General features: G+C 48.4%; 1 protein-coding gene across 3 annotated transcripts in view; it reads right to left on the bottom strand.

Moving 5' to 3' along the window:
* The window catches only part of LOC119405335 (ELAV-like protein 3), a 198,153-nt gene extending 181,970 nt beyond the window's left edge, over positions 1-16,183 (bottom strand). Inside the window, exon 1 of one of the 3 annotated variants that reach the window (XM_037672169.2) lies at positions 15,700-16,183. In XM_037672169.2, coding sequence (XP_037528097.1) covers positions 15,700-15,757 — 58 coding nt within the window. In that variant the 5' untranslated portion in view covers positions 15,758-16,183. The remainder of the gene's footprint in view (positions 1-15,699) is intronic. The other 2 variants (XM_037672168.2, XM_037672170.2) reach the window with 2 other exon arrangements.
* Between the last annotated feature and the right edge of the window lie 3,798 nt (positions 16,184-19,981).

The following is a 19,981-nucleotide window of genomic DNA, read 5'->3' as shown; positions in this document are numbered from 1 at the left end:
ACCGTCGGTTCTGCAGTCGAGCACCATAACCACTACCGTGGCGGGTACCACTTATCATTCGCAAGCCAACTCCACCGCAATGGACATTATTGTGACGAGTCAACACAGTTCGCTGTAACGGCAAACTCCGCGTTGTGGATGCGGCAGAAGTTGCTGTCGGAGGCGCCGGACGGCAATTCACTCCTCGTCGTTTACGTGCAACACGTAAAACGACAACAAACCACAGACTGCTACAAGAACGTCAATAGTTGCTGTCCCCACGTCACTTACGCGTAGGTCACACTGTGTTTACACGGCACTGTGATACCGCCCTGTCGATATCGCAACCGAAAGTGTTTTTTTTTTGAAACGGTATTATCAATATATTGAAAACGTTGCAGGGTACCGCGACACTTTTTTTTTTATATGGTTCTCAAGATCGGACACCGCAAAAGAACTTCCTGTGCTAGCCCGTCGTATAACGTTGGACTTGTGGAAGTCATCGACATTTACAAGTGCACGGCTGCGTAACTTGGACCCTGATCTTGAATTACGCATCCCGTCCAGCTTATCACGACGTGACTCTACCTTGCTGGTCCGTATATGGCTGGGAGTGGCCTTCTCAAATGCTTATTCCTCTATTAATGGAATTGCCGAGAGCCCGTCATCTGAAATCTACGGGTGCAGCGAAACAGTCGCGCACCTTTTCTGCGAGTGCACCCGCTTCAACTCCGAAAGAGCGGCCCTCTCAGCCGCACTAGGCCAGCTGGACAACCGCCCTCTCACGGAGAACAAAATCCTAGGGCCCTGGCCTACCCGGTCTTCAGCACGAGCCGCTCTGAGGGCGTTGTTGCGGTTTCTCCAAGCAACAGGACTCAATGTCAAACTGTGACACGCTTGGCAGAAAATGTTGCTGTGTAGTACTTGGACTACGTTTTGTTTTTTGTTGTTGTATTTTATCGCGTGCTGTCGTCCCATCTCTACTTCTTCTCTTTCATTCTTTTACGTCCTCTTCCCTCTTCCCAAGTGCAGGGTAGCAAACCGGAAACTGCTTCTGGTTAACTTCCCTCTCTCTCCTTTCTCTCTCTCAACACTAGTGTTTTTATTTAAACCAACAATACGAAAATTTCTAAAATTCCTGTTGATACTCCTTTAAGGTTACTTGCTTGCCTGTTGCTGGCACGTGGGAAGTTCAGTTATGGCGTTCGGTAGCGTAAAAATTGCGTTGGAACGGGAAATTAGTGACGGTGTTTGTAGCGTCAAGCGGAGATCACGCTGGTGTAATTTGCACTTTTGTAAGCTGGGGATACGGCCAAAAAGTGTAAGTAAGACTTGCAACCAGCAAATACAGTTGTCTGGCAGGATCCGTCCTTGACAGTGGGACCAGGACCTTGTCGAATTCCGTCGTGGGCGGATCGGGTTGCATCGTCGTCTAACTGATTACAAGTAATACCATCTTTTTGCCACTTGCACGAAACAAACAATGACAAAGAAAAGAGCACACGGACAAGCGGAACCTAACAACTGGTTTACTTCCGAAAAAAAAAAGCATGTCCTCAAGTACCCAAGTAGGTCTGCGCGATCTCTTCAGAGATCACATCACTCGCGCATATAACTATCATGTGATTACAAAGCCTCGGATCCGCGGATCCGGCTAGCACTTTTGCTTCAGTAATACCAGTATGGCCTGCCCAAACGCTGAGCATCGGGGGAACCCCACTAACTGCGATGTACAAAGAAGTCGTTTGACCATTTACGTTAACGTACTATATTCTATCAAGAAGACAGCTGTGAACGGTAGTAGTAGTACTACTACTAATAAAAATTGCAGGCTACCGTAATCCTTGACCTTGGTGTCTGGCATTGCCAATCGCACGTCGACGTTCGTGTTCTCTGGTGCATTCCTTGGGTTAACTTTGAGCTTCGTCGCATTGCCGACGTGGATCTCTGACGCCACGTAGAAAGGAGCGCGTGGTTGACATCCGCTGCTCTTTCAATGAGCTCATTCAATTAATTTTCATTAATTATCATCGCAGTTAATGGGCCCTTGTGTTAGGTAATCTTATGCTTCGACACCATATGTTTCCAATGTAACTATTAAACTGAACCAGAACCATCAATTTCGTACAAGTTGTATTTTTGAAAGGACTTTTTGTGATAATTCGGAAAACCGGAAGTAAGTGCTCGACCGCAAGTGCGTGGAAGAAAAAACAAAAGTTCCACTCGTTGCTCGGCCCACTAATAATAAGAAAATAATCCTAAACACACGCAACTTCTTTACAACGTGATACGAGCACAGCACGCTGTATCTGCAACAAGGCTTAATTGAGGTTCGAGCCATCCGTATACGCCGACCCAAGTCAGTATGAGGCTTTCCATTTTATTCATTGACCTCAATTTTAACCTCGCGCAACAGCCGCTGCTCCTGTAAGTGTTATGTGGCCCAGAAATAACCCGAAGAAGAAGAGAAAGAATTTTTTTCCTTCCTTCCACCCTCCTGTTCTCCAGCGCTCCCGTTCGGCGCAATTCAATATGTACAACCTTCTGTCGCGACGGCCGCAAACGAAATCACAAGGGCTGCCTTGCGGGAAAGCCGAACGACACCGCAGTGACAGCTGGCGCCAATGCAAACGCCAAGATCTCTCCCCTTACCCTTCACAATCCTCCTTTCCGTGCGACGTTTTCCATAGCTGCTCCTCCGCAGGCGCTACGCGCTCAGGGGAAATTGTTCCTATGTGGTCCCGCTGCCACGGACGTCTTTGCGGACGTTTACAAATGGACACAGAGCGCCGTGAAACAGGCCGAGGAGAAGGAGGAAAAAGAAAGAGAAAGAACTTCATTATCGCGTTCTCATTAAGGAAGAGCACAGCGTTCGCTGTCTCCTGCCGCTATACTTTCCCTCTACGCTTCCTCGCGCTCCCTCTGTCTTTCCTTTTGTAACGACATATGCGGCGCTGATTTCGATTCGTTCGTCCCTGTGGACTCCGTAATTCCTCTTCGTGTTTTCCTTTTCTTTCCTTCCGCGTTACATACTGTACATATATACTTATGTTACTTCGGTTTTGTTTTTTTTCTTTCCTCCCGACTTTCGTAAGTCCCAACGCGCGCGCCTGAAAGTGCTACGTCGGCCGTGCACGTCCCGCGCGCACGTTGTCATTCCCTTTCCCTCGGAACGAAACCCCCTCGCCCCCAAGCCATCGTTGTGTCTGTCGTCGGCAAAATTTTCGTTGTAACGGGGCCGCCTCTGCCGACGGCCCAGAGACAGCGCGGTTGAAGAAACCTGTGAGAGCCCGAAATAATCGCATTTTCGAACTGTCAAAAAGCAGAGAGAGAGAGAGAGAGAATGGGAGAGAATGTGCGGATAAGAGAAAGGGAAATAAAGAGACGGGGCGTGCGCGCAAAAGAAGTAATGGCCCGAAGTCGAACGGTCGGGGGAGCGTACTAATTGGGTGGCGACGAGGCGGGAAATTAACAGGACTGTCACCGCGTCCTTGTCATCGTCGGGGCTTTCGACGTCCGTGTTGTACGAGTATGCAGCGACTGGTGTTCGCACGCTGTAAGCTTCGCTTCTCTCTCTTTATGGCCCTACGCTCGCGTCAGTCGGGGCGTGTGAGAGATAGGACGCGGTCCCTATCTCCCTTTTTGCCCGCTTCGCTGCCTATATATATATATATATATATATATATATATATATATATATATATATATATATATATATATATATATATATATATATATATATATGTATATATGCGCGCATACAACTGAAAGTGGAGCTACGCACTTCAGTGTGCCAGTGCTAACAATAATTGTTGACGTTTAACGTCCCAAAACCACGATATGATTACGAGGGACGCCGTAGTACAGGGTTCCGGAAATTTAGACCAGCTGGGGTTCTTTGAAGTGTATCTGAAGGTAAGTACACGGGCCCCAAACGCTTTCACCTCCGGCGAAAATGCAGCCGCCGAGGTCGGGATTCCATCCCGCGAACTTCGGGTCAGCGCTGGAGCACCATCCACCGTGGTGGCGGCAAGTGCGCCATACCTAGTGAAGGTATAACGTGATTCAGCTGCCTCCCCTACACAATGCGGTTGTGATAAGCATAGACGTACGCATAGAAGGTGGGGGGAGGGATGATGGGGCGGGGCGACCCCTAATCATCTAAGGGGGGCGCCGAGTCTGTCCCGTACCTACGTTGAGTCGGTCCCGTCCTGCCATTGTTTAACGTGCAGAGTTATGGTCCTGCAGTTTTTGAGGATAATGGCTGCCCAACATCGGTAATGTTGCATTCCAAGAACCGTTTACTTATCCCCGGAAAGCGGGGGACCAAGGGCAGGCCGCTGTAAGAAGTGCGTTATCGCTTGACTTTCATCAATCGCGGCACCTGCGTTCATTCGCACTTCGGAAAATCGACCCGGCACCAGACTCTTCTTTCAGACTTGACAAACAAGGAGGATGGGAGAGCGGGGGAGACGCTCCGGTGAACCTTGACCCCGCCCGATGGACAACACCGCGCCTAGCTGTGTGGTGAGGCGACTCACAATGTGAGGATTCCGATAACTTATACCCCGAATCACATCCCCAATTTTAGTAGGGTACGCATTTGGACTGGTTGGTTCATGATTACGAGTGAAAAACAGCGCCAAAAAGACGGAACAAGAACTACATCCCCAGTGTAATCACAAGAACGTCACACGCAAGAAGATGCTTCACGCAACAGCTGAATTTCACGTATTACAGTTTTGTTTCACATATTACGTTTCACGTATTATTTCACGTATTACAGTTTCGGTGCAGAAATGCACCGAAAGAATCGTTTAAAGGGACATTAAAAGAAACAATGAATTGGTCTGGATCAATAAATTGTGCTCGGAGAACACTAATGTCGTTAATTTTGCCATCATACGTTTATTAGTACAGGAGAAAGTCAAGTTCAAAGTTTCATTTTTATATTTCACGCCGAAATCTCCCCGCGTGACGACACGGATTTCAAAGTGTACTTATCGTATTTTGGTGCCATTGGCTCAACCAGACTACCCCGAACTTGCTGTGTTAAGTCTATGGCGCCTCAGAGGACAATGAAATTCATTTTTACCGATTAGGAACTACGTAGTGCCTAGCAGGCGCCGTCAAAACACGTGACGTCACGGCGAAAGGTGCGGAAACTTCAAGGTGGCGTCGCCACCCCCATTTTGTTTTTGCGCGTTTTCTCGCTTCTCGCAGCAAGCGTGGTGCTTTCGGTATCGTAAAAGAGTACTTTACTCATATGAGAAAAATCGTTTTGCTCATTACTGTCCCCTTAAAAGGGACTCGTACTAAGTACTGCTTCGAGAAGTCATGTTACAGTATGGCAGTTATTACACAGGATGTCTTAAAGGGGCCCTGCAACGCTTTTTCAAGTAATCATCGAATTGCTTCATTAGAGGTGTTTACTGCATCACGAATCGACTGCCGCGAACATTGTTAGAATACGTCAAGTATGAGCGGAGTTACAGCGACTTCACGCGCGCTTTAAGTGGTTTCTCTCTCCTTTCGTACCAGAACACGTGTGGAAAGCTACGCAGGGAGGAGCATGAAAAGGGGGCCAGAAGATGCGTCCCTCTGTCAGTGCCAGTCATGACTTAGAGCACTTTATTTTCTTTGTTTTTTCTTCGAACGCTCGGCTTACTTTCAGTGTGAACGCTAGCGCGCGCGCGGGCACGTCGCGACATCTCGCGGCGGCCACGGTAACTACGCAGCCCACGACGCTCAAATCAGCCAATGGCAATGGCTGAGCAATGGAACTTTGGGTGTATGGCACAGTGTGTGGCACTGGGTTTATGGCGTCGTTAGGCGAGAGAAGAGCGAGCGATTTCTAGTTGACCATGATAATTAATTGTAAATTCCAGGCCGCGTGCTGCGCTATTATATAGATAGATAGATAGATAGATAGATAGATAGATAGATAGATAGATAGATAGATAGATAGATAGATAGATAGATAGATAGATAGATAGATAGATAGATAGATAGATAGATAGATAGATAGATAGATAGATAGATAGATAGATAGATAGATAGATAGATAGATAGATAGATAGATAGATAGATAGATAGATAGATAGATAGATTCTTTGACATTTGACAGCAAATCTTTCACATTTAAGGATATTCATGGGTATACCAAAGTTTTCATCCTGTACTTCAGTCACAAATTATGAGGATTTGTACAAGAAGATGACGCAAACAGAAACATCGTAATAACTTGTGCACGGAGAAATACAGCGAAAAAAAAATATAAATCTGGCCTCATGACCTTCTTTCTGCAGAGGTTACAAAACACGTTTGCTTTCGGTCGTATGTGAGCGTTATTGCGGCCGAGCATGATGGCTTATACGACAGACGCCGGTACGACAGTGAGGGCAAGGCACGGGTGATACATCACACGAGTGCGCGCTCATCCCCGTTCAAGGCTCCGCGCACATAGAGACGCATTGCGCCTATATTGCAATCTGGTCACGCTCGCCTAAACACATTATTCAACGTTATTAAATCATCAGTCGTATGTAAAAGATGGTGTCGGCTGTACTTGTTCAGCAAGGCAGGACAGAGGACTGGTATCGGTAGTTGCGTGCCTCGCAACTTAAGGTAAGTTTTGCGACATCCTTACTAGTGCGCCAACACATGGCGTACAACCATAGGCGTGCGCAGGGTTCCCCATTAGGGGGGGGGGGGGCAAAGGTTCATCGCAGCGTCCCCCCCCCCCACCCTACGAAGTCAATGTATGGGGAGGATTGCCTTCCCCATACATTCCATACATGCCTTCTTCGCACGGACGTGGCGAAGAAGGCATGAGTACGGGCTTGTACAAGTCCACAACACATGCGTAGCACAATCACATTCCGGATTGGGGCGTCACAAAATGTGCACGATGAACCATATATGGGCAGCGGTACTGTTGCGTCCAGAGGTAGTCAAAGACGCCTCTGGAGTCTCCGCAACGTAACCTCCTCTGGCACCTTCAAGGAAAGCATCTTCAGGAAAATGCCAAGGGGGCTGTGGTATAAGTTGTGGGCGTGTTGGTCATTCTTGTGCCGCATGAAAGGAATATCGTCCCCACAGTGCAACCGCCGTCATTATTCCGACGCATCATCGGGGCATGTCATCGTAGAGTCTCCGCAACACAAAGAACAACGCATTCAAGTGCTTAATTGGATGTGCAAGCTAGACAGACATCTCACACTTAGCGTATACGGTGTGGACTATGTTCTGACATACCCTCGCAACCATGGACCATATGCTAACCGACAACCCTCGTTCGGATGTTCAGAGGCTTAAGCTTAACAATCGTAATAAGCGTTAACAAACAAGCAAAACTCGCTATTCTGTCCCCGTGCCTCTACATTATACCCTGGCAACCAGAGACGCGCAGACCAACCGCGGCGGTACAGTGGTTACAGTCTCGACTGCTGACCTGAAGGTCGGGGGATCGAATCCCGGCCGCGGCAGCCGCATCTTGGATAGAGGCGAAAATGCTATATAGAGGCCCGCGTGCTTAGATTTAGGTGTACGTTAAAGAACCGCAGGTGGTCGAAATTTCCGGGAGCCCTTCCCTACGGCGTCCCTCGTAATTATATCGTGCTTTCGGGATTTAAACCAAAACAATTATTACTCTAAACATTAAGCGTAAGAAATGGTGCGCACACTTGTTAGAAATGACCACGGGGCGTCGCTACGAATTTGGCCACTAAAGGTAACGTTGGCTCTTATGTGTGTGCAGTAGCCAGTATTTCGCTAATTTGACAAATCATAAAGACAGTGGAAACGCGCAATAATTAGCCCTACATCTACACGTTGCATTTTGTGAGCGCTGTAGACCAGAAACCGCCACTCTCTCTCCGCCTTTTATAGTGGGCGTGCTTAATTTTTGGGGTTTTACGTCCGAAAACCAGGTCATCATTACGAGGGACGCCGTAGCGGAGGGCTCCGGAAATTCCGACCACCTGGGGTTCTTTAACGTGCGCCTAAATCTAAGTACGCGTGTCTCCGGCATTCCGCCTCCATCGAAATGAGGCCGACGCGGCCGGGATTCGATACCGCGACCTGCGGGACAGCAGTCGAGCACCATAACCACTATAGACCACCGTGGAGGGGGAGCGAACGTGCTTGAGTTCGGCCACAATGTGCAGCTGTCGATACAATATATGCTGAGCTGCCAATTAGATAATTGAGGACGAAGCCAGTAACGAAGTCCATGGCGAGCGAGCCTTGAGCATGATATATGAAGAGGGCGAGCTTTACCGAGAACGTTTATTTTGCCAGTATCTGCAGTGCCCGGCAAAAGGTACGGTGGCCCAGTGTAGGTGCGTGCAACTGATTTTTAGTTGAACGTGAAAACACGGGAAGCCAGGCTGCGTTAGAGCCGGCTGTCCCAGCACCACGAAGATGATATCTGATAAACACGCAAACAAGCAAACAAATATGCAAAAGCGCTAGTTACACGTGCGATCACTAGCGTACAAGCAACATCTATCTACACTAATTCCGGAACATATATAGGGCGGTCACTCAGATTACCGTGGTTAGTCTATAAAATGACATGCACTTAGAAAAAATTAACATACGTCGGGTAACAGCCCATTGTAATATGAATAAGAACACATCTTACAGACAGTTCATTAGGTCCACTAAAAAAAAAGATCACCGAGCGCCCACTGCGCGTCTCTGGTTACAAAAAACTCGCCAGGGTCCCTTATTCATTCATCAAAGACGACTCGAAGAGCGAAAGCCATCTTACTTTTCTTCTCACTCGATGTATTGTCCTCCCCTGCCCTCTTCCGAAAGATTTCAGCCCCTAACGTGGTTTCACAATGCCTCCAGAACCAGAGGCATTGCACGCTTTCTGCACTGCCTCCGTGATCGACCCACCTTTGACCAATTGACGGTGTTACGTGATGTCAATCGGCGGTGTTACGTGATGTTGAGACGACGACGAAGTGTCTGCCTAGCGGAACGCTGTTCGAGTAGCGCTTGCCTTTTTTGCGCAATAATATGTGCACCCCGTGAAGGCTACTATACTGTGCCCATCGGCGATGAACGCGGACCAGTACGGATACCTGCCAAGTCCTGCGGCGTCAGCGGCGGCCGCGTCCAGGAAGCGGACGGGCCCTTACTGCGACTACGACACCAAGAATGTCCACTCACTGACAGGTGAGGGGTCATCTGATGACTACTTCGAACTTGTATTAAGCCGAAAGGCGAAGAGGCGCAACACCAGGCCCTTTTCATCTCCGAACGTACCAAATGAAGAAGCGCCGCGAAGGCCGGAGGCCAACACCATCATCTTCATGCCTGCTGTCCCCAACGGCAACATGAAGCGCCTCAACAGGCAATCTGTTTCGACGCTGCTCGAGGGACTGGTGCCAGATGAAATCATCGACATCAGAGTGAACCCGAGTAAGAATGTCATGGCGATTGATGTTTCGCATGCTGCCGCTCTGAACGTACTACGCAACGTCACAGAGCTGGATGGAATCAACGTCCGCTCCTACATCCCTGTGGGCTCCAACGTCGTCGCCGGCGTCATCTACGACGTTGACGCTACCATACTCAGCTCCGACTTGTCTGCCCTTGTCAAGCCAGCTAATGAAGCTAGCGTTATCGCTAAGGTTACCCGTTTGGGTACCTCACGCTGCGTGAAAGTAGATTTTCAAGGTAACTCTCTACCTTCGTACGTAGAGGTGGGTCACTTCCGACACCCTGTGAGACCGTTTGTGCCGAAGCCACTACAATGTCACAACTGCATGAAGCTAGGTCACGTGAGAGGCGTATGCGAAAATGAGCGAGTATGTTCTCACTGCGCTGAAACCCATTCTGCGGACACTTGTATAGTCAAGGTTCTCAAGTGTTCGAATTGTAATGGACCTCACGAAGCTTCCTCAAAACAGTGCCCAAAAATGAAAAGAGAAATCTCTGTATTGAAACAAATGGCAAGGAACCATACATCGCATCGCGAGGCTGCCGAAACAGTCAGAAAGCGGCGAAATCGGCGCCGACGTGCATCCAAGAAAACCAATACTTGTGCATCTGCAGCGCCCCTTCAACGCCCTACTTCACCAACTCCCTTGTCATCCGGACCCTTCGCGGCCGGCACGAAACGAACTGCAGTAAAACGCGCAGTTCCTGGAGATTCCACTTGGCCTCCATTGCCGAAGCCACAGTCACAGAGATCGTCGACGGCCGGTGCAAAGCAGAACAACAAGGAAGGCATGGACACAACTGATGCAGCTTGGCCTACGTTGGCGAAGTCGCAGCGACATGCAGGTTCACACTGCACATCGGCAACAGTGCGCACTGAATCTCCGACTGACCAGTTGCCTGAAGAAGACAAACCAACCATCATCGTGCTTCAGTCATTGTTGGACACACTTCGCGTGTTCGTCGGCAAGCTGAAATCCCCCTACGCTGAGTCCGTACAACAAGTGCTGGATGTTCTGTGTCCAGTACTTGCAAGCCTTCAGTAGGCACCATGACACGACTCCCTACAGCGGAACGTATATGCCTGAGATCCTGAGTCCAGTACCATGAAACGCAGCTGTGTTCTTTAAGCTCGCGTGCATTGTTTCTTTTTTGTATGCTCCCTTCTTTCTCTCCCTTAATCCCCATCCCCCAGCGTAGGATAGCAAACCGGACGCGCGTCTGGTTAATCTTTCTGCCTTTGCTTCATCTTTCTTCTCCTCTTACGTGATGTCGTCATGATGTGACGTCACGGTATTCGACGCCATGATGACGTGATAGTTGCGTATCAAAATGTAGCGATCTGTGACGTCATGATGACGTCATATTGTGCTGTGATCACGTGACAGGTTTTTAGCATCACTCGTGTTGACGCCGCCGACTCGGGATGCGGATGACGGCGACGTTAAATTTTCGCGCTCGATGAGGGATCTAAGGGTTTCGCCTTAATGACAATACTCGCTGGGGTTTCCAAAACCCCGACATGAATCCGAGGGACGCCGCAGGAGAGGGCTCCGGAAATTGGGTCCATCCTGTGGGCGCCCGAAGTTTTCGCGCGCAGAGCACAGACGAATTTTGCTTTCACCTAGCCTTATACAGCTTCGCAATCAAAACAACGAAAAACACTAAAGACCATGTGCGTGAATACAGCAGCGTATAGAAAAATGGAGAGCGTCGTGTCCCGCTACAAGCTTTCGCCCGTATTTAACATTCTCAGCCATGAAGCGAGAAAGAAACTTTCTTACTCTCGCAATATGCCACGCTGTCCAACCGATTCAATTTCTCGCGGAACGACGTCCACCATGAATCATGCGGGCGGCCGAGATTGCCGAGCGCGCGTGCAGCAGCGCTGTGCTGCACTCCATATGGACACGAGAGCTCGTGTATACACACGGGTACCTTGCTAATAATTGCGTGCAGCGCGGACCATGTAGGTTACCCACGGCGCGTGGACGTTCCCGTAAAGTGTACGCGTGGCTGTGAGAGCGCTGCACGCAACCGCCGTTGCAGTTTTTGTCGTAATCGTCATAATCAGGTATTCGATACTCTATGGACGAAAACATCTAGGTCTCCGCAATTTCCGGTTACTCAAAACTTTGCTGTGTCTAGTTATACACCCGAAAAACACATTAAAATTAATTACACTACCTGTGGTTCCCGACCGCGCTTTGCTCATCCATGACATTCAATTCAGAAAGCTGTGCAGTAAAACCATCGGTTACGTGTTCGATGCAATAAATGACCATTTCGAAACAATGTCTGCTTACTGATATGACGTGAAATATCGGCCATCCCCAATATTTCTTTACAAGCGAGATGACCCCCTTAACTTTCGTTCATGTCTCCTAACAGATCTCGTAACGTTTTCATGTACATCGCTTTTTGTTCACTGGGGCGTGTTTTTTCAGGAGACTCTTTAGAGTCTCTCTCTCCTCCTCACGCTCACTTACCTTCTTTCCCACTCCCTTGCAATACAATACTATGCATGCCTAGGCAAGCAGGAAGAAGATGCATGGCTGCAACACAATCACTGTTCCTGAAATACGCAATTTGCGTGACGACAGCAACGTGAAAGTACGTCATTATCTGGCACATCTTTTACGAATAGTCGTCCGCAGTGTTGGAGCAGTGGTCACGATGCTCGGGCTGCTGACCCGAAGGTCGCGCGTTGGACCCCGGCCACGCGGTCGCATTTCGATGGAGGCCAGTTCGATGGGATGTCAGTGCGCGTTAAAGAACACCAGACGGTCGAAATATACGTAGCCCTTCAGTACGGCGCGCCTCATAACGACACCGTGGTTTTGTCACGTAAAACCCCAGATATTGTTGATATTGAGCGGGAAGGAGGTAATCAGGCCCGCTTCAGCATTTCTAATCTGTCTGACCGAAGCCCAGCTCGCAACTCCTTAAAGAAAAGAGACGGTATAATGCCGCTGTATTTCGCAGCAGTGCACGCAATAATCTCGAGCCCAGAGCAACGTGGACGCTCGGCCGACTGCCTCCGGGAACAGATCGGCGCTGCGCTATCGCGCTCGGAGCAGGCGGCTCGCTATAGTGCAGCTACACGCGACGGTGACGAAGCGATTCCACGCGTCGCAGCCAGAAAATGGCGGCTCGCTCGAACAAGCTCGCTCCATGCCGCGGGCGGGCGCACGCGGCGTGAACACACGAATGCTGCGAGCGAGCTACACACTGGCCGTATAATACACGCATCCGCAAAGTTCCTCGTAATACATTCGGCGAGGCGCGAATGCTGCGCGTAGGTTTTCGCTGAACGCGGGTGAAAATTGAGCGCGCGGCCGGAGCGGTCGTTTCGCTGTGCGTCTGTTCTAGTTGCAATAAGGGTTGTGTGGGCATGTGTGTGTGCGCGCGTGCGTGTGTATGTGTGCATGCGTGTGCGCGGGTGCATGTGCGTGCGCGTGTTGGTATGTGTATGTAGTACTTGTGCGCGCGCGTGTGTGCGTCTGTGTGCGTGCTTGTGTGGGCGTATGCTTGCAGGACGGACACGAGTTTCACCAAAGATGAGTGTGCAGAGAACGTAGATGCGACGCCTCCAGCAGCCTATTTCACTTCGAGTGTTAGCGAAATAGTAAACAAGTTGAAAAAAGAAAAAAAACAAACACACGTGATGTTTCTCGCGGGTCCCGATCACCACATGTCACGCACAAAAATCCCAACGGATACCGCTACAGCAGTGTATCGCAGGCACCAAGCAGAAAACCAGTGAACGTCAGAATCAGGACCTTGCTGGGTTCGATACTGGTCTATGGTGGACCATTCCCGATAAATCAGAAACAAAGAACGGTCAAGGATTAAGCTTTGCACGTTGTGCATGCAAAGGAATCTCAAAAGCTTCAAAATTTAATGCGAGATGAGCCCCTCACAACAACCGTCAGCCCTGAGCAGTTCAGCGACGAAACCAATCAATCAATCAATCAATCAATCAATCAATCAATCAATCAATCAATCAATCAATCAATCAATCAATCAATCAATCAATCAATCAATCAATCAATCAATCAATCAATCAATCAATCAATCCAAGTTGTACCAGGCTTCGTAAGCGATTCCTGAGCAACCCTTTTCGGAGTCATTTTTTTTTTCAAGCTGAAGTCTGAGACCATTTGATTTGAATGAAATGAAGCAAGCAGATAGATATACACATATTTACGTGAACGAAGGAAGATGAAGGAGTCAAGGGCTAGCTCGCTTATTTTCTTAGACAACTTAATTCAGCGAACAGACAACGAAGCAAAGAAGGCATAGGAGACATAATTTGTAGTCTTTTAACTGTAGCGTAGTAACTGTGACGTAAATGGGAAGTACCTTGCCGCCAGTTGGGACCGAACGTATACAACCTTCGGATAACGCGTCCGATGCTCTGCGAATTGATAGTACCAATTAGTCTATCTAAATAGACGTTGCCTTTGTTGACGCAACGCCACGTTAGGTTCACACAGAAGCGCGGACGTCACTAATACGAACCAATACACGTTTTAACAAAAAAAAAGAAAAGAGAAAGGAAATACTGTAATTAAGCATGTTCAGAGTCCTCGTGAGTTTCTGTAAGGCATCGCCACTCACTCGACCACTTCCGTATACTTCGTTAACGCACACGTGGCCTGAACAAACGCACTCTCGATGGAATCACAGGGTTACAGCGTGATGAAATCCTAGGGAAACAACGTCCCGTACTGAAATGGGAGAATAATGTGTACCAACGTGTGTGACAGCATGCGGGTGGGACTGATGAATTCCGCGTGGTTCGTAGTTCATAGCTACGCCATCAAAATTGATTAGCTTCCACCTACAGCTCTTTACCGCCACCCCTCCTAAAACAAGAAGCATAAAAAGACGAGAGAACTATTATTTATTCGAAGCTATCTCGAACGAAACTGAATTACCATTCGGCTGGGGTCACGGCAACAACAGAAAATATTGTGTAGCGAAATACGATAGGGCGTGCAGAATGTGATAATACGCGCATGTGAAGTCGAAATTAATGCTACGTTGTTTACCGAGGCGTACGTGACTCCTATTCTTCTTGACATGGAAAAATGAAATGTCAGTAAACTTGCTTGAGATACATACGTTACACATCAAGGGGATTCAGTGTCATAATTAGATAGAACTCGAAGGCAAATTGAAGTAATGAGAATCTGTTACGTTAGCCACGCCAGCGTTACCAGAGGCGAGTATCAGAGTTGAGAGAAATTGTAATTATCTTTCGGGGTGACAAGAAGAGGGATGAAAACGCCCATTATATTTGGCGACAATAGCAAAGCCTGTTTTCAGCGATAATGACGTCCACGCGTACCAGGGTAAATATTAAAAATGAAAGCGAGGCTGAGCGTCTCTGAATATTAATGACAGTGGGCCGAGATGCATAGATTATGCAAATGAGGCCTTTATCGCATTCGCTGCAGGAAGCTCTCAAAATGTCACTCGTTCTCTTTTTTGGTTCAGAAAGGAAAGAATGCTTTTCGCGGGACATGCGCATGTCGTGTACAGTGGCTAGAAAAATCAGAGATGTCATGGCTATATATTTAGGTAAATTATAGAAATATATTAATGCTACGCGGTACGCATTATTACGGTAAAATATCGAAGCAACAAGGAAATGAACACCGTATATCAATATAGTATGCAACAGAGTCAATGCAGTATTTCGATCGGCGAGGTTATCATCAAACTATATACATTTGAAAGTAAATTGTCGCTTATACCGAGAATACAGCAATATCGAAATAACGCAAAAAATGTCGAGGGTCTTCACTCCATATGCCCGCAAAAAAAAAGAACTAGTCGTCGCCACGTGCAAAGGTAGAAAAGTATACAAATATAGGCACACGTGTGTGACTGACGCAAAAAAAAAAGTTGTCACATGACAGACAATAACCTATCCCGCTTAAACACCTGTCTTAAATCGCAGTAATATAAGAGCGAGCCCGCTACAGAATATTGCATTCAAAATCATCGCATTCACAACGAGTATGTCCGTGCCAAAGACATCGTCTGCACGTGCGTCTACGGCATCGCTCGCGCGGTATCAAGTGTCTCAAACTACGTGCGCAAGATTCTTCACCCTAGTAACAGAGCTTAAACTAAATCTTTAAACTAAGCCCTAAAGAACAGACTAGACCTCTTAGGTGACAGCCGTGTAGGTGTCGGGCTGCCCGAAATAGCTTTCAAGTCTAGATAACGAACTACAAAAGAAGAACTCACCGTCGTCCATGTAAAAGATGCATCCGTCGTCGACAGACTGTCGCAGACACGAGGACATGGCTATGGGGGCAGACGACGTGACAGCAGACGACGCCGAGGCTACACGTTGTTCCAGAAGTAGCTTCCTTGTCGCCGGCTCTCCTTCGGTAAGCCGCTTGCGGTGGTCTGAACAGGTAGGCTTAGTCCCCGAAAAATGGCTTCGGTTCCCTATAAGCGTGGCTGGAGGCTAATGTCCCGGCGCCAATTAGTGTAGAACACGCGCGCGATAATGAGATTAGCTAAGCTGACGTGTTCCGAAGGAAGGGTTAGACGAGGATGACGGCGGGTGAGACGATTTTAAAAAAGCCGCAACTAATTACGGCCGCTTAAAAGATTGCACGCGGGTTCTCTAAAGCGAACGCGGGAAGAAAAGACAAAAAAAAATGCGCGACGACGCTTCAAACTACGCACGCACGGCCGCGATGGATGGCGATATTCTGCCGGCGACCGCCGATATCACGCCGTTACCCAGAAAGCTTTGCGCATCGAACCAAGATTGCGCCGATAAGCGGTAGAAAAGACACGAGGCACGCTTCTTGCGCTAGACAGGCGGAAATAAAATTTAAAAAAAAGAAAAGAGAGAACAAAGCGGTCACGGAATGCGTGGCAAAAGCGGTTCTCCTAAAGATTATTGCAGGCAGCTTTCGGCGTGCCTTGGTGCTGTAAGGCCGAGATCTGCTTCGTCATGGCGACGGTGCGCAAATTCCAGACGATGACGCGATTGCGTCCCTAATGGCGGAAGCGAAGTGAAGGTTCTCAAAAAAAAAAAAAAAAAGGCGACTGGTGATATTCCATAGTTATGCGTCTCACCGAATAATGTCTGCATTGGTTAAATAAATATCGTCGTTTGCCCGCTGCTGCGCCATACATAGACGCCCAGCTTAAGGGCATTTTATGACTGCGATCATGGAAGGTTTCTTGCTTTGGTAATAATAAGAATATATAATAATAATAATATCGGGGGTTTAACGTCCCAAAACCACGATCTGATTATGAGGGACGCCGTAGCGGAGGACTCCGGAAATTTTGAGCGCCTGGGGTTCTTTAACGTGCACTGGTAATAATAAGATCATCTGGGGTTTCCCGTGCGAAAACCTCGACATGATTATGAGGAACGCCGCTGGGGGGGGGGGGGGGGTGCTGCGGGAATTTCGACCATCGTGTTCTTTAACGTCCACTGCCATACCACACTACACGGGCCTCTAACATTTGGCTTCAAATCCAGTGCGTGCTACAGAAAACTACGTCAACTAGAATTGACGTATGAGCTGAACGGCACTACGGGGTAGTGCGTACACGGAGCCTGCCTGAGGGATTTGCCGCAGTAGTAGGTCGCGTAGGCCGCTAACGAGAAGCACCATCGCTGCTGGACGGGACCGCATGCTTAAAGTGTTGATGGTTTCCAAACATATTACGCCGTCGTCATTACACTTGCGCAATCAGGAACGCGGAGTTACTTCAACGGAACGCAAGCGTTCAACATCCCATTGAGTAGCGCTTGTGTCACAGCCATGCTCAGACTCTAGCCGCGCGCAGTGCACTTTTCTCGCATGTTGCAGGTTCGATCAGCTCGACTGAAACATGAATATCGAAAAGAATGAACATTTATACTTATGCGTTGAAGAATTCGACGTTGCGAAAATTCGTTGAACAAAAATGCCGTTCTGAAGGTACCGGTGAAGTACAGGTGAAGTTAGCAGAGGTGTGCATCGTAGCCGTAACTGGCCGTTTCACCGCTCTAACAATTTAGCTTGCGCTGGTCGAGCTCGAGCGTGTTGGCGGCATGCGGCGCTTTATAATATCCGCAATGACTTGCGCTACACGTAATTCACAAGAAAAACTAAGCTTTTATTTTGATCTCGCTCAAGGACATTATACATTAAATACAGTCAAAGTTACTGAAGAGCGTGAAAAAAACGTTAAGGCACGAGGTGACATGCAGTACAACTCGCTCGTCGTGAGCTAGCAGCTGATCGTTCAACGTCACTGTCACTCTCGGTGCTTTCACAGCCTTCAACGTCCAGTGAAAAATCCTCGTCGTCAAGATGGTTTCTTTCAAAATACCTGCTGAAATCAATCCAAAAGATTTCCCCCGCCGAGAGACTTCGACCACTCCTCGTAACACTGTTTACAATTAGAGGGAAGTGGTTGATTGAAGAGGAAGAGGCACTCTTTTCTGCAACCCTTTCGGGAGCACGGCTCAGCGCATTAAAGGGACACTAAAGGCAAATAATAAGTCGACGTTGATTGTTGAAATAGCGGTCCAGAAACCTCGTAGTGCTACTTTTTTTGCAAAGGAAGTGCTTATTTTGAAATAAAATCACGTTTTAGTGGTCCGCATCGCGTTAGCGCACTTCAATTAACCCGCATGAAAGGGGTCTTTCTCACGTCACTGTTGCCTTTACTGCGCGTGGCGTGCCTTGGCGGCGTGCACCATTCGGGCATCCGTAAACACCACATGCATGCGGCATTTTGTCGAACTTTCTGTCAGAGCAACTTTCACAAGCGTGCAAAACGCACGCGGCAGTAGGCGATAGCGAAACTACCACTGAGACGCGACCGCGTGAGCGAAGCCGGGCGCCGGGCGAAGCGCAGTTCGGCGAAAACGGAACCTTTGAACCACGCGCGCCGTTCCCCATGGCAACGCCAAAGTGGTTCTTTTTTCCATGAATCAAACAGAAACGAACAAGCAGAATTTTATTACCTCTCCTGATGTACGGAAGGTTCTTGTTTTTTATTCCAGCTAGTTATTAGTGATTAACTGTATATACCAGAGCGCGCCTGTCTCGCACCCAGGCTGCTGGTTAGCCGAGCGGATACTCTCGCACCCAGACGCCGGGCTGACCGGGGCTGCCAAGGCGCGCGTGGGCTGCACCAAGTAAACAGGGCAAGCTGCAGTTCTGAGGCTTTAAAGTGCGAAAAAGTACCCGTTCACGCCGCTTCTGCGTATAAGAGCTCGCCTGGGCACTACTGCGTCGTCTTTGGATGCCAAAACAAGCAGCGCAACAAGAGGATAATAGCGTTGTCTGCGACGATTACGACGCGCCACGGAAATAGTGCCGGTGCGGTGTTTTCAGCTTCGCCGCGAGTGGATAACTGTGATTCAAGCAAAAAACTAGGAGCCGAGTGAAAATGCGCGAGTAAGTACACTAACAGCGTGTATTTTGCAGTGTGATGCCCACATATTTCATTTTGCGAACCTAATTTGCGTGACACGCAGCTGGGTTGAAGGCAGGCGCGAGCTCAGTGGGGTTGCACTTCATACCTTTGAGCGTTTCCCTTGACGAAAATTTAGTGCAAGGTAGTGCTTTCAAGCACAAGCAATCAGCATGCTTTGCCACTTTCAACGTAGTATTAAGCTTTAGTGCTTTTGATGGCATCCACGCCTTCGAGATATCGTCTTCAAAAGGTAATAAATGGCATGGTGCTCCTCAACAGCTGGCCAGAATCCCGTGCTTTCATTTCAGTGTTTCATGTCCCCAAATTTACACGAGGCATCCACCTGCCCATAATACATATATTGGCACGTAAGTAAACAGTACTCGCGCCAGTGTCCTTTACGTCGCAGGCGTAGCTAACCGGCTTAACTAAGAGTCGCACAGTTTCGCTTGTAAAGCACCATCGTTACAAGAATAAAATAGCGCAGGTAGCTTCTAAAAGGGATCGCTGAACGATACTTCAGGTTATACTCTCTGATAGCACGCTTTTGTGAGCAAGACGCATTATTGTAAGAGCGCCCGTGAAACAAAAATTACGTTCCGCGAAACTACCCGTAAAGCGTACTCTAATTATTACGCGACCATGCTGAAATGATGAGCTTTCACGAAAATTTGTGCACAACTTGTAATATGGGGCAACAAAACATCGTTTCACTCTTTCGCGAGCTGCACTTCAATCACGATTCACGCGTACTACAGCGACAACGTTTTTTTACAAATGTAACAGCGTACGTATCTGACGAGGTTGCTTCCGCAGCCCACTCAGCACGTACTGTATACATTGTCGACTTGCATGAGGACGATGTTCTTGATGTTCCAATAAAATCAGCGAAAATGTCCAGGCTAGAAAAGACGCGAAACACGCTCTCCGACGGGCTGAGTTTCGGAGGTTTCACGTTTGCTCTGTGTAGCGTCTGTTGGCGTGGCAGCCCGCGCATGTTGTTTCGTCGCGTGTGCGATAGATGGCGCGACGCGCGATGCAAATATGGCGATGCGCATGGAACTCGCTGTGTTCTGGTCTATAG

Source organism: Rhipicephalus sanguineus, chromosome 9 (assembly GCF_013339695.2).
Source record: "Rhipicephalus sanguineus isolate Rsan-2018 chromosome 9, BIME_Rsan_1.4, whole genome shotgun sequence".
In the NCBI taxonomy this organism is placed as follows: domain Eukaryota; kingdom Metazoa; phylum Arthropoda; class Arachnida; order Ixodida; family Ixodidae; genus Rhipicephalus; species Rhipicephalus sanguineus.
Note: the sequence above shows the minus strand (reverse complement) of the source record. Positions and strands in the feature narration are given on the sequence as shown.